General features: G+C 45.4%; 1 protein-coding gene across 1 annotated transcript in view; it reads left to right on the forward strand.

Moving 5' to 3' along the window:
- LOC146177300 (uncharacterized) overlaps positions 1–14495 on the forward strand; it is a 78478-nt gene that overhangs the window by 19451 nt on the left and 44532 nt on the right. Inside the window, exon 4 of the mRNA XM_084581516.1 lies at positions 11147–11229. Coding sequence (XP_084437642.1) covers positions 11147–11229 — 83 coding nt within the window. The remainder of the gene's footprint in view (positions 1–11146; positions 11230–14495) is intronic.

Consider the following 14495-nt stretch of genomic DNA (forward strand, 5'->3'; position numbering starts at 1 on the left):
AAAGATGGCGAGACGGACGCAACTGGTATGATCAGAGGATTACTGCAAGCAATTTTAATCCAGCAAACGATTTTAATGGGCATGCATTTTAGCTTATGCACTGCAATATATACTAAAAAAAAAACATATGACTTTATTGACAATTTTTGTTGTGTTTTATTTTTTAGTGACGCCACCCGGCACTTTCGTTGCTGCAGTTTTCAGGGAATGGCAATACGCTGCGCCGTAACATATCGACGCATCCCATATATAGAAGACGATAGAAACTGACACGGGTGATAGAGGAAGACGCCGAAGAACTGAAATTGTGCAAAAAGCCAACAAGAACAACTATGTCTCGTGCTCACCTGACTGCCTACTTACGTTTGTCCGTGTAAGATCGCCTTCTGTGTAACTGTACGTCATTTGAGGCAGTGGTGGGTACGATTCCAGTCCTGCATATTCTACCGCGACAACGAGGATTACTCCGGTTCATCCATGTCTCTGCCGGCGCCCACGCGGAGAGTCCTTCAATTTCGAACGTTTCTTCCCGCTATCAGGACGACGTATTCTCAGACGCCGTAGAACCAGCAGCAATGATATCTGAGAGCATACTTCCCACCACGTCCTGTCATTAACCGCAGACACCACCTTCTTTTGAGGTGAGGCGTTCGAGGACGCCGAGGACTGACTTGAAAACATCAAGCGGAAGCTCGACAACGTCTACTTCGCTGTTGAAGAGTCTGCACGGACATGGTTTGAAAACCATCAAGCTTCTTTTCCATCCTGGGAAGACTTCTGTCGTGACTTCATGGCCACTTTCGTTAGTTGAAGCTGCGCTACCCCAGCGCAGCTAGCACCAAAATAAGAGCGTGCTGGATTGTTTCTGAACATGACACGTCTTTTCAAGCGGGAAGTGTCAGACATGACGAAAACGAATAAGCTCCGCCATCTGATGCAAGAGCGTTTCGAGAGTTTGGTACGCAACCCACCGCGCATTGTGGCAGCGTTTCTCAGTGAGGCTGCCACCATGAGCACAACATCTAAAACCAAGCGTGCCATTAAAACTCTGACGGGAACAATATTAGGTCCGATGCACTTTCTATGCATGTCGGTGCCGACACGTACGCATTGCGCAAACTCCTACATTCGGTCGTGAGAGGGGAACTGGAAGCCCTTCGGATGCCTTGCAACAAGCCTGCCTTTCCTTCATTGGCTGAAGTCATCTGGGAGGAGGTGCATATGGCAGCTAAGCAAGTACCTAATATTCCATACCAGTTCGACGCGAGACCTATCTACGCGTCTGTCCTACGTAAGAAACCCAAGCCAGATTATGGTATGTACAGTCATGGACAATATTTTGCGAGACGCCGGAGCCCCGTTTCAAAGCTGCCTCTGGGCCACTAGGCGGCGTGGTGCGCGCGTCGAGGTTGCGCGGGCCGATGACTAGGCGCATGCCCGTCCTATATGCGTCCGCTGGCCTTTCTCCTCGCTCGTTTTGTTTGAAGCGCTGCTTATTCCGCACTTGGGCGCGGCTGGCGCTGTTTACTGCTCGCGCCGCTCGAGCTATGCGGCCGTCGTGCTCGGCGTGCAGCCAGTCGAAAGCGATAACAGCGCTCGTGCACGGGGCCCGCCACCAACAGGAGGTCATCTTCTTCTGTTGAAGCTCTCGGTCGACCTGGGCGCTTGGAATCTGCCAGGCTGCCTCCATAGCGGAAAACGCGAATGGTTCGGGCTACTGCAGATTTGGAACGACCGGTACGGCGAGCAATTTCTCGCTGGGGAACACCTTCCACGAAGAGACATGCAATCAGTCTCCTGTCGTCGATCGGCACTCTTGGAGGCATTTTGCAACTGGCAGGATTTGCGATGAAATTATATAGGTTTTCCTGGATATCGCTAACCAATCATAAATCAAGTAACGTCGATGGCTGAGCAGAAAATATAGGCGTTATGTGGGAAGAGTGCTTGCGCTATCTCGCCTTTCTACGATCAGACGATGCAAGCATGTGCTCATCAGCCTTATCACGTCGGGGACGTAAGGCCGTAAAATGTACTGTCATTTTATGTGATGTAATACCGTAATTTTCGAACTATAGTTGTTTAAAAGTCACTCTGACGTGATAAGGCTGATGAGCACATGCTTGCATCGTCTGATCGTAGAAAGGCGAGATAGCGCAAGCACTCTTCCCACATAACGCCTATATTTTCTGCTCAGCCATCGACGTTACTTGATTTATGATTGGTTAGCGATATCCAGGAAAACCTATATAATTTCATCGCAAATCCTGCCAGTTGCAAAATGCCTCCAAGAGTGCTGATCGACGACAGGAGATTGATTGCATGTCTCTTCGTGGAAGGTGTTCCCCAGCGAGAAATTGCTCGCCGTACCGGTCGTTCCAAATCTGCAGTAGCCCGAACCATTCGCGTTTTCCGCAATGGAGGCAGCCTGGCAGATTCCAAGCGCCCAGGTCGACCGAGAGCTTCAACAGAAGAAGATGACCTCCTGATCATAGCGGCATCGGTGGCCGACCCCTTCATGACTGCAGAAGAAATCCGCAAGGAACTTGCACTGAATATATCTGCTAGAACTATCAGGTGGCGGCTCAAAGAAATTGGTCTCCGATCGTGCATGGCTGCCCAGAAGCCGCATCTGACAACTAAACAGCGCAAGGAACGGCTCGAGTTCGCCAACTCTCTGAAAGGGTGGACTGTGGACGACTGGTCCGAAGTTATATTCTCGGACGAGTCTTCTTTTTCCACCTGCTGGGACCAGAAGTGCCGAGTTTGGAGGCCAGTGAATTGCAGGTATGGATACCCTTTTTTTTTGCGTCTAAGTAAATCCTGAATATTTTATATGAAGAATACGAATAAAGTAGGATATAGCGGCAAACTGCTGTCTTCGTGTTCCCAAATGAAATATACGTCGTAAACAATGCCGAATACTCCTCCTCAGCATGCAATATCTCGGAGGTGCACGATGTTGATAGAAGCGCCCTTTCGAAGAGAGTCCATTAGCAAACGCTTCTTAGTGCCGATGCCGCAATTTACTCTAAAGTAATTGCTCTTCCGAAACAACTCTTGTCATTTAGTAGCGTGGTTCAAGTACTAACTATTTAGAAACGATTCACAGTTGCTAATCAAACCTTTTTACACGGAAAAGTTAGTTTTCACTCGCGCTCAACCTGATGCATAAGACCCAAATTATAACTTTGTACTAATTTTCTTCTCCTATATAGATACGACCCGCCATACGTGCAAAATGTGTTCTCCAGTGGTCGCTGTTCCGTGGCTGTATGGGGCGCCATGTCAAGAAATGGACTGGCGCTTGGTGAGAGTCGATGGATCCTTCACCTCGGACGCCTACGTCGACATCATTGAGAGTGTGTTAACGCCATATGTCCTTGACGGACCATTCCCAGATGGATTCTACCTTTTTCAACAAGATAGGAGTCCTGTACACACGTCTCGAAAAGTGAGCGCTATTCTCGACGCTCGTGGCGTGCGGCAGCTGCCATGGCCTCCGAAGGGAGCCGACATGAGTCCCATTGAAAATGTGTGGGGCCTATTGAAAGCTCACCTGATGAGGTCTCACATTGGGAATGCCAACGCAGACACACTCTGGGAAGCGATCAGAGGTGAATGGGAAAGGCTTCGTGCGGACACAGATGTGGTTCGTTCCCTTTACGAATCGATGCCACGCCGGTTGGCAAGCGTCATCGCTGCTGATGGCGGTTTCACCAAGTATTAGGAATTTTTCGTTTGCCAGTGATGTCTGCATTGTTTTATTTTTATTTTTTGTTTTATGACAATAAACTTGTTGCTTAAGGATTATTTCTCTCTTTTACGCTTTTGGTCGGCACAATAACTATGAATGAGTTGCGATGCACGCTAACGCTCGCAGTTGAAGCATAAGGACCGAGTGTCTTTATCGAGATGTTTTCATCGCAGTGGGCAGTTTGCAGAAACGAGACCTTTATCGCATGCCAGAAGTTATGTTATTATTGAAAGAAAAAAAGAAACAGATCTAAATGATTCGGTATAAAGGTGGCGGGCCCCGTGCACGAGCGCTGTTATCGCTTTCGACTGGCTGCACGCCGAGCACGAGGGCCGCATAGCTCGAGCGGCGCGAGCAGTAAACAGCGCCAGCCGCGCCCAAGTGCGGAGCGCTTCAAACAAAACGAGCGAGGAGAAAGGCCAGCGGACGCATATAGGACGGGCATGCGCCTAGTCATCGGCCCGCGCAACCTCGACGCGCGCACCACGCCGCCTAGTGGCCCAGAGGCAGCTTTGAAACGGGGCTCCGGCGTCTCGCAAAATATTGTCCATGACTGTACGTCACAGCTCCAGCAGTGGAGCCACAGGGTCCTCCCCGTTACTGCACTCCGCCGACTTACGAGCGGCCACGTAAAAGTCAAATATGGCGGGTACCAGGTTGTTGGCCCTTCTATCTTTATGGTGAAGCGGGTCACCCCTACAGGGCATGCCCTTACCGTCGCGTTGGCATGACGAAGTTTTGCATGTGACGACCCTCATCCTCGGAATAGCGAACGGGCTCCTGCAATCGCAAGCCACCTTCCTGCGCGACAGCAACCCATCACGTCTGGCTACCCAGAGCGTCCGTTTTCATCCCCACCGATCTACTGTTCTCTAAGTCCCAGCTATCCCGGCGCCTCTCCCAGTCCTCGCTTGGAAAAAATGATATGCCGTGAAATGCGAAGATCCACCGTCATCGTCACGCCAATTTGACGAGATTTCGCTGGGGAAAAGTAGTGAGCGCATCCGATGTGCTACCTCCAACCGATACATTTCATTTGAGACAGGCAATTAGTGTAATCCGTCGTGGTACCTCTGATTTGATGTCACGGTTGATGGAGTCGATGTCACTGCCTTACTCGACACCGATGCCTAATACTGAGTAATGAGCGATGGTCTCTCTCGAGAATTGAATTTTTGATGCACTGGTGTGGCCGAAGCATTCGGACGGCAGGTGCTCACTTGATTACTCCAACAGGTAAGTCAACAGGGCTGATCAGCGTCCGTGGTTTTGTGTATGTTGGTTAATTCGTGACACCTCCCGAGCGTTTCAAGGACTTGATCTGGGTGTAGACTTCCTTAATAAAAGGGATGCTGTCGTTGATTTGAAAGAATTGCTGGTGACTTTATCGGCGAAGCGGGCCGTGGCGCGCAGTGAAAAAGGAGATCCGTGACTTACCGTTTTGTGTCTAGTCGACGATGACGTGAAGGTGTCAGCACAGTCTAGTGTGCTGGTTCTTCTAAGGCATGAATTATTTCATGACCACGAGGGCATCGCGCATGAGCGCCTTCCACTGGTGCTCCCGAAGGAGACAGCCGTCATTCGAGGAATCGGCCAACTCCATAACTCTTGTGCTGCTAGCCTTCTGACGAATTTCACTAAGGAGATGCGATGCGGCACCTAGCCAAGGGCATGGCTCTTGCTTCCTTCACAATGTTACAGCTTTGCCTCATTTATGCGGCGCTGGAGCCAGTAATCAAGAAGAGGCCACACCTTGACCTGTCCTTCAAACTGTTAACATTAGCACGTAGTAGACGCCCGATCAGAGTAATTTGCTCTCAGCTCTTCTGACAGATTTCGCAAATTTCTTTTATACGGGCCAAGGTTGGTCGAACTCCGTTCCGAAGTAGTACACCATCACGAATGAGGCCACGGTGCCTGTATGCCAACTCTCATGTCAGGTTTCGCCTAGAAAAAGTAAAGCCTTGAAAGCGCAAATAGATGAAATGCTTGAGTCGATTTGATCCAGCCTTGAAACATTGGCGGTCGCCAGTGGTTCTTGTCAAAAAGTAAAATGGCACCTTGCAATTCTGTGTAAATTATCAGAAACTAAATAACGTGGCCAAAAAGGACGATTATTCACTCCCCAGGAGATTCTTTCTGCCGACCAAGCGATGCTAGGTACTTCCCACCGCACCTTAAAGGTGAATACTTGCAGATACAGGTTAATCAGAGAAACCGAGAGAATATCATTCGTCACGTCCGACGGCCTACACGAGTGCTCCGATTTCGTCTTTGCTCTGCGTCAGCCAGGTTCCAGTATATGATCGACACTGTTTTATCAGGTCTGAAGTCGTATCCATGCTTGATGTACTTAGATAATGTTATTTTCTCGCGTACTTTCCAGCAATATATGAAGAGGTTGCGCATTGGGCTTCGAGCACTCAAATTCGCACAACTAACGAAATAACATGTCCCTTTCAAGGATCTTCGCTTTCTCGACAATGTCAGTGCGTAAGGCGTTCTCCCTTACTCGGCAAGACTACCGCAGACTCAAGTTTTCTACGCCCTACCGACTAAAAGGTATTCGGCGATTTCTCGGCCTTACTGCTGCTACCAACGCTTCGCCCAAGATTTTTCCAAGAAAGTCGAACCGCTGACATTATCAACCACAAAATGCATACCCTTGCTGTGGGGAGGCGACCAAACACAAACATTCCCTGAGAACCAATCCAAAGTTACATATACAGTCCCCCAATACCCGACCATTTCGACGAATGTGCTGCAACGGACGTACAGCCTTTCTCAAAAATATACGGCCCAAGGGTATCGCTTCTAAGCCCCATAATGAAGCTCCTTACGCGTTTGCAGAATTCAAAATCTCGTAGATGACAAATCTTGTCCTATTCTACTCAAGCTCACTTGTATATGCCAGTACTGATTTAATGAGCCTCATTACAAGGCTGACAAGCAAACCCCTGGGGCCGTATATATTTTTGACAAAGATTGTACATGCTGATGTTATTAACGTTGGCCTTGGGGCGGCACTTATCCAGTGAAAGACAAAGTAGAACGACTTATCGCTTTCGCGAGCAGAACATTGCTACGATGGAAGGTGAACTATTCGACGACGGAGAAGGAGTGTCTTGCGGTAATCTGGGTTATAAGCAAGTTTCGACCGTATCTGTCAAGACGACCTTTTCTTATTGTCAGCGATCATCATAATGTGGGCTGGCTGGCACGCCTTAAAGAACTGTCTGGCCATATGACTCAATGTAGCATCCGTCTGCAAGAGTATGACGTCACGGCTGTTTACAAGGCGGTACATAAACACCAAGATGTGCACTGCTTTTCACGCGCGTCCGTGGCCTCCGCTCCGCTGAAAGTCGGCGACGATTTCCCGGGGTCATTGCTCAATTCTATATGACTGATCTTCAACTGGAGGATCTGGATCCGGTGCCGCTTATCGAATACCTTAAGGCCGTAGTGGTCGGCTACCGCTTGTTTTTCGTCATATCTTGCTGTCATACTTTTTATGAAGTGTCATTCTCCAGAAGCGCAACATTGAAAGATGAAATTAGACATTCCTATCAATAAACTTATGCGCCTACTGCCTGATATCTTGAGCGGTCCTCCAACAAACCGCTGGCTACTTTGCAGCTCGTCGTATGCTCGTACGAATTAGGGAAAAGTGCTTTTGGCCGAAATGATTATCCTCAGTATGAACGTACGTTAACACGTGTCGTGACTGCCAACGCCGGAAGTCTCAACTCGTGAAACCAGCCGGATGTCTTCAACCCATCGCTCCCGATAGGTACTTTCGATCAACTGAGAACGGGTATTTTTTGTCAATTCCCGAAGTCATGTAATGGAAAACTGCATTTTTGTCGCGGTGGACTACATGACTGGGTACGCTCCGACCGCCTCGCTTGCAAATGGAACTGCCACCGAAGTAGCAGAGTTATTGTTCGCACTATCGCGTTGCATCATAGTGCTGCGGCAATTAGTATTACCGACCGTGGGGCAGCCTTTCGGCCCGCATATTGCTGTCTGAATCTTACACATGCTAGCCGTAGACGGGCCGCGGCGTACCACCCTCAGACAAATGACTTGGTGGAATGGCTAAACAGAACTCTGGCCGACAGGCTGTCCATGCACGTGGTTGTAGAGTATAAGGCCTGGGATGAAATTCCCCCGTGCTCCACGTCCGCATGCAATACAGCACTTCAATAAATGACGTGGCTACCCCCTTTTAGCTTTTCTTCAGCCGTCGAGTGACGACTGCCCTAGATACTAAGCTGCCCGTATATCCTGACTTCGAAAGTGAGTTTGTGTGGACGCCGGTAGTTTTGTACAGCTGGCGGAAAGCGCGGCAGCTAGCAAGATAGCGTATACCCCTACGACACCAAAAGACGCTGACCGTTACAACCAGTGACGGCGCTTCGTGGCCTTCGAGCGTGGAGATCTTGCCACTGATGGTGCCCAGTTCTGCGTTGTGGTGTTCCCGTCCTAGCACACTGTGTCAGCTTATCAGCCTGCTCCCAGTCGGCTGCATCGATGAGAGGCTGCATATAAGGGGGGCAATGACACATGCATTATATAGAAGACTATGAAGAGTGACATGGATGATTGAGGAGGGTGGCGAAGAAATGAACCTATGCTCCGTATTGTGATTTCTGACAGCCTTCTGACATTGCTCGGTGCCAGTTTGATATATGTGTGATGTTATGATACAATAATATTCAAGGATCGTTTTAGTGGAAATAAAGGCGCCGCAGCTTCATGGAGGTTTACACGAACGGTTCAAAACAGCTGTTTATGTTGAAAGTGCAGTAGTGCGAGAGTAATATGAGGAACTGATTAGTCTTCGCAGTGTGATTCGATCTAGCGGCTGAACGCAACACTGAATGCAACGCTATGCTTGTTGACGTACAAAAAATAATAAAAGACATCACAAGCAGCATTATTTACACACATTTTTGAAGTATAGTAATAGCACGTCACTCACAAAATGTTGTTAAACCGAGACTTCAGGACATCATACACAATATAACTCTTACAGATGCAGGACGAAGAGTATGTCTACTGATTCCCCAGTGAAGTTTGATGCAAAGGTAACAAGAGAAAATACATATTCGCAGGTCGGGCTCAAGAAAAGAAAATAATAGACGTTAAAATAGCAATAAAAGTCTGTAATGCAACTTGATGCAATCTTAATTTGCACTAAGCTGGTGCATGTAAATTGTCGTATATTGGCAGTCAACTTTGAACACTCATGTAAAAATAAACTACAATTCTAAAGTCCACGGTAGAAGCGTGGAGGTCGAGCAACCACCAGGAATGTTGCAAAGAAGCGACTTTATGCCATCACCAAATAGGAAAGATATATATTGGTTCGTTGGTTGATTGTTTGGTTGGTTTATTGGGTTTTACGTCCCAAAGCGACTCCGGCTATGAGAGACTCCGTAGTGGAGGACTCCGAAAATGTCGACCACCTGGGGTTCTTTACCGTGCACTGAGAGCGCACAGCGCACGTGCACCTTGCTTTTCGTCTCCATCAAAAAGCGGCCGCCGATGCCGGGATTCGACCCCGCATCCTTGAGCACAGTATTCGAGCGCCGTAACCACTGAGCCACCCCGCCAGGGAAACATATATGTAATGAATAATGATACACGATGTGCCCCTATGTGATGCGTGCAGACATGAACTAACATTCAGCCATATTTTGCGGCCACGCAGAGAACCTTAAAGCTAAAATGTAAATATGTTGCGCTATCCTACAAGGAATACTTCCTCTTCACAAAGCCTTGATTTTAATTGAAATGCACCTACTGTTTTGTACGGCATATTTAGGATTTTAAGAGAAGCTATCAAAAACATATATTACATACACAACATGTACACAACATACACCTAATGTTTTATTTGCCGCATGCTAGCCTCAGTTGCTTGTGGTCAATATAAACAACACAACACACCGGTCCGTCCGTCCTTAACTCCATCTATGAAATTCGGCGTTTTGTTTTCTCACCTGGTTGCCGTCTTTTGCTATGTATAAATAACTCCATGAACTTTGCTCAAGTTTTATAACAAAAACAATACCGGTGTGTAATGGCATCTCAGCTACTTAAATTTAGGAGCTTATGCGCGCATGAAAGCTTCGTTGTTATTCAGACTAAGAAAAATTTCGTTTAAACTTGGTTATGTGCCCGTACAAAAGACCTTTGAGCTGCTACCAATGATCCTAAATTATGTCACGGCTTCACAAATCGCCGTTCTTTAGTCTCTTTTCAAATTCGTCATCCACCCAACATTAAATGATTTCTTATAAAAAAGCAGAAGCCAAGCACCTTATCATCGTATTTTCATTTCGCGAACAATTTTATGTGCTTTTTACATTGTCCTTTTGAAATAAGAACCATAGTAGTTCACTTCTTGTTATACATATAAAATTTCTCAGAGGTACAAATGCCGTCATTTTAAATTTCTATTGCATATTAGTCTCCATAAAGACAAAAAGAGTAATGTTAAACGCTAAATGAATTTATTTTACAGCCACCTGAACACTGCACAAAGTATGGTTCGCGTCAGTTTTTATTTGTAGACGTCTAAATTTCCGCTACAGCGACGGCGATGGCGACAGATTTTCAGGCAAACGAGCTCTACAACTTGGCGTAATATAGGTTCTTACCGTTTTGGACTTTTTCTTTGAATGCTTGATTCGGCTTACGTTGAAGGAGATATAAATTTTGAAAGATGTTTTTTGTGCACCGCCTCTGCAGACAGAAAGCTATCGCCGTGGTCTTAGCAGAAATAAAGAAAAAAGGTACCTTGAGTTTAAGCACTAGATTGTCTATCAAATATGCGACAGCACTCTTCTTTGTGCAGCATAAAGGTTAGCGTCATGTCATTTTGTTTCGCATTTAGCATTTAGAAGTAGAAAAGTCGTAGGCTCCTTTCCAACAGGGATTCAAGATGACGACGTATGTACCTCGGATAAGTGCAAATGTCCGTTTTTTCACTGAGAAGCGAGATAAGTAAATCGACTTACATTCCACAAGATCTCAACTAAGATATTAGATTTTTCGAAGATCCGACGACCGGATTTCGAGAACTTCGTGTCTAATTTGGAAGCAGAGCTTGAAGATCCCTCTAGTTTTACGCCCGTTCTTATGCTGTGTTCTATTCTGGTGAATCAATAGATAACACTCCTGGAAAGAGCAAATAGAGCGTGCACATATTGTCTAATATGCTCTTAAGAAGGTTTCCTTTAGTGATGCTCTAAAATGCCATTTTCACTTTCATTCCCACCTTCCTCCCTTCCCTTACGGCGCGGTTCGGGTGTCCACAGAGCAAGTGTGACAGTTACTGTGCCTTTCCCTTCCTGTGAACCAATTTAACTTTTTCAGGAACTATGATTATAAGGCCGCTACCTTATCACCAGGAACCGGCACGGATGCGAACGCTACACTTACTATAAGCCCTTTAGTTGGTAAGTTATAATTAAAGTAGGTGACTGTACAATTGCTTTGAGCTGAAATATCTATAGGCCTTTGGAAAGTCGGTACTTTGAAAACTGGAATGTACGAGCTTCCCTACCCGAAGCACAGATTACTATGCGTGCAAAAATTCAACGCCTGTACGTCCCACCATGATTGATAAACCTGCCTGTCTTTTTTGAATATTTATACATTTTTAAAAAATATGTGCGGTATGTTTGGAGTGTTATTTTTCCACACGCCATAAAGATTGTTCCATCGTGAGATGTTTTGCACAAGCAAGGCGACTAATAGATAGTGATAGATTGATCATTGGTATCTCGCAACAATTGGCACCAGTATGTTATTTGTGTGTCCAACGCATTCACCCGCCAGTCACTCAAAAGACATAGCGATCGCATTTTGTGGGTATTGGGCAGGAAACGACCATGTGCAAGTGGAATTTTTATTGCACCAGATGCGTTTACGTATTGTTACCGACTGCCTAAAGTACAGACGTCATTCGACTTGGGAACAGTGAGTTCAGCTTTGAACGTTCTTTGGTCATTGGAAGCACGGTATGAAAGCAGCGATCTTGTATTATCACGATCCTTATTAAGACGCTCTGTTTTTGACGCTGCCTGCCGTGCCGACCAGCATATATTAACATGACCTCAAGAACACCTTAAGAGAAAAGGACATTCACACCGGTCTCTCTAAATCCGGAGGAAAACGGCTACTCAAGTGGCTGCGACGCGTGATTCCGATATCTCAACTGTACGGTCCTCTGAGCAGTGTCAACTGGTGACAAATAGCGGAACTATTACCTAAAAGAATAAGAGAGCATATAAAGCCCGTCATTACCGTCGCTTCCGTTGAGCGGTATCAGGATTTTTCGTCATTGACAGAATGCTTCTCTTGGCAGTGTCACGTTTACCATCTTGTGCAGGTCCAGGAGAGGATGAGCTTAAGCGAGTAAAGAAAATGCCGCTATTACCACCTGTTAAAAAATTCTTCAACCTCTACACAGGTACACTCCCCATTAAGATCTTTCATCTTAAAAGGGGTATATTCGTACCATTGACGAAAAGCTTTTTATTTGCAAGAAGCCGATACAATATAGCATGCATTCCTGCACCGCGGAGACGAAATATTTTTCTGGGATGTACTATAGTGGACAAAAAAAAAAACAACTCCCTCTTGGCTTATATGACATACGTTTCTTTCCCAGTAGATGTATGGAATGATATGTCACACAACTGCAATATGGTACTAGAAAACGAAGATGGGGTTTAAACATGTCGAGTCAATTGTTCAGAAAGTACGCTTAAAGATTCGCCTCAATGGAAGGCGCTGAACTTGGTGATTTGGGATCACTGAGATTTTAATGTTGTGCTAGCCGAAATGAAGCTAGAACGTTTCAGCTGGCAATTATTAAAAACAGAGCCTCTGTGTTGTAATGAATTAACATTAGCTACCTCAGCACAGAAACAACTGTTCGAATCCTTTGAGTGAATTTTTTCGGAGATTTTTTTTAAATTCACGGAATTAAAAAAAATACTAACGTCATTCCCTGGGTGTTTTTCCCTTTGGGTTGCAACCACCTAAAAATGATGTATATTCACAGACTCAAAGACTGCATTACAAACTTTGGAAAATTTCTTACTCCACACCACCTGCTTGTATCTGGCACTAAACATAATGGTGCACCTTACATCTGCTCGATTGCAAGGCCAAAGAAAAATATTTAAACAGATCCTTGCTCACAAAGTCACGATGCTTTAAATACTCGGTTGATGGTCCTTTAGCAAAGTTATTACTACCTACCTACTTATGTACTTATACACACTACAGTCTTGCAAGTCTGTAATTGACACGCTCGATTTGGGAATTAGTAATTCTAATCCCAAGATTTGAAACGTGATTGCAGTGATCATATTCAACATAGATGAAGTGCATAAAAAAACAACAACCTATATATTGTGCGTTATGAGCGCACGTTTAGGACGGGAAACAAAAATTTTGTTCCTGTCGGTCATTGTAATGACCCGGTGGATGTCAAATAACAGCAACATCCACGTTGATGACAAGTAAATTGGGAAAATAATTATAACAAATTTTTATTTTGTTCAGTTCCAATTTCTTAAATCGTCCTTTTCTGCTGCTACGCCTACAGCAACAGATATTCAGGAACGTAAGTGATTAGCTAAGCTTTCTTTCCCTTGGAATCCAGTTTGTTACCCTAAGCGACCATCGGTTTTTCTCTCTTCGCACTACATGTCCTGCCCATGCCCATTTCTTCTTCTTGATTTCCACTATAAAGTCAGTAACTTGAGTTATTTCCCTGACGCAATCTGCACGCTTCCTATCTCTATATGTTACCCCTACCATTTTTCGTTCCATAGCCCTCTGCGTCGTGCTCAACTTAAGTAGAACCCTGTTGCTTAACCTCCACATTTCAGCCCCATAGGTGAGTACAGGTCAGATGCAACTGTCGTATACTTTCCTCTTGAGCGATACAGGTAAGCTGCTAGTCGTAATCTGCGAGTGCTTGCCAAATGAGCTCCATCACAGTCTTATTCTTCTTGCTATTTCCATTTTCAAGGTCCGGATTAGGCGGTTACTGCATGTGCTAAGTAGGCTTATTAACCTACTACTTCCAGTGCTTTGCTACCTAATACAAGCTGCTGTTTCTTCCCTAGGCTGTTGAACACTACCTTAGTCTTCTGCATATTGATTTTCAAGCCTACCTTTCTACTTATCCTGTCTAGGTCATCAATCATTATTTGCAGTTCCTCCCCCGAGTTACTTAGCAAGCCAATGTCATCAGCAGATGGCAGATTACTGAGGTATTCTCCATCTACACTAATTTCTAACTGCTCCCATTCCAAGTCTCTGAATACTTCATCTAAGTATACTGTGAATAGTACTGGGGAGATCGAGCCTCCTAGCCTAACACCTTTCTTTATGGGAAGTTTATTACTTTTTTTTACAGAACTATGGATGCTGTGCAGCGTGTATATATATATATATATATATATATATATATATATATATATATATATATATATATATATATATATATATATATATATATCTTCCAGCACTTTCACGTGCGGCTCGTCTACCCCCTGATTTAGCAATTTCTGCATCACCGCCCCTGTTTCTACTGAGTCAAATGTGTTTTCGTAATCAATGCTGCTATGTACAAGGGCTAGTTATATTCCGAGAATTTTTTATCACCTGGTTGATGGTATTGATATGATCGATAGTAGAGTGC

The sequence above is a fragment of the Amblyomma maculatum genome, chromosome 10 (assembly GCF_055883805.1).
Source record: "Amblyomma maculatum isolate TAMU_Amacu chromosome 10, ASM5588380v1, whole genome shotgun sequence".
Taxonomy (NCBI): Eukaryota; Metazoa; Arthropoda; class Arachnida; order Ixodida; family Ixodidae; genus Amblyomma; species Amblyomma maculatum.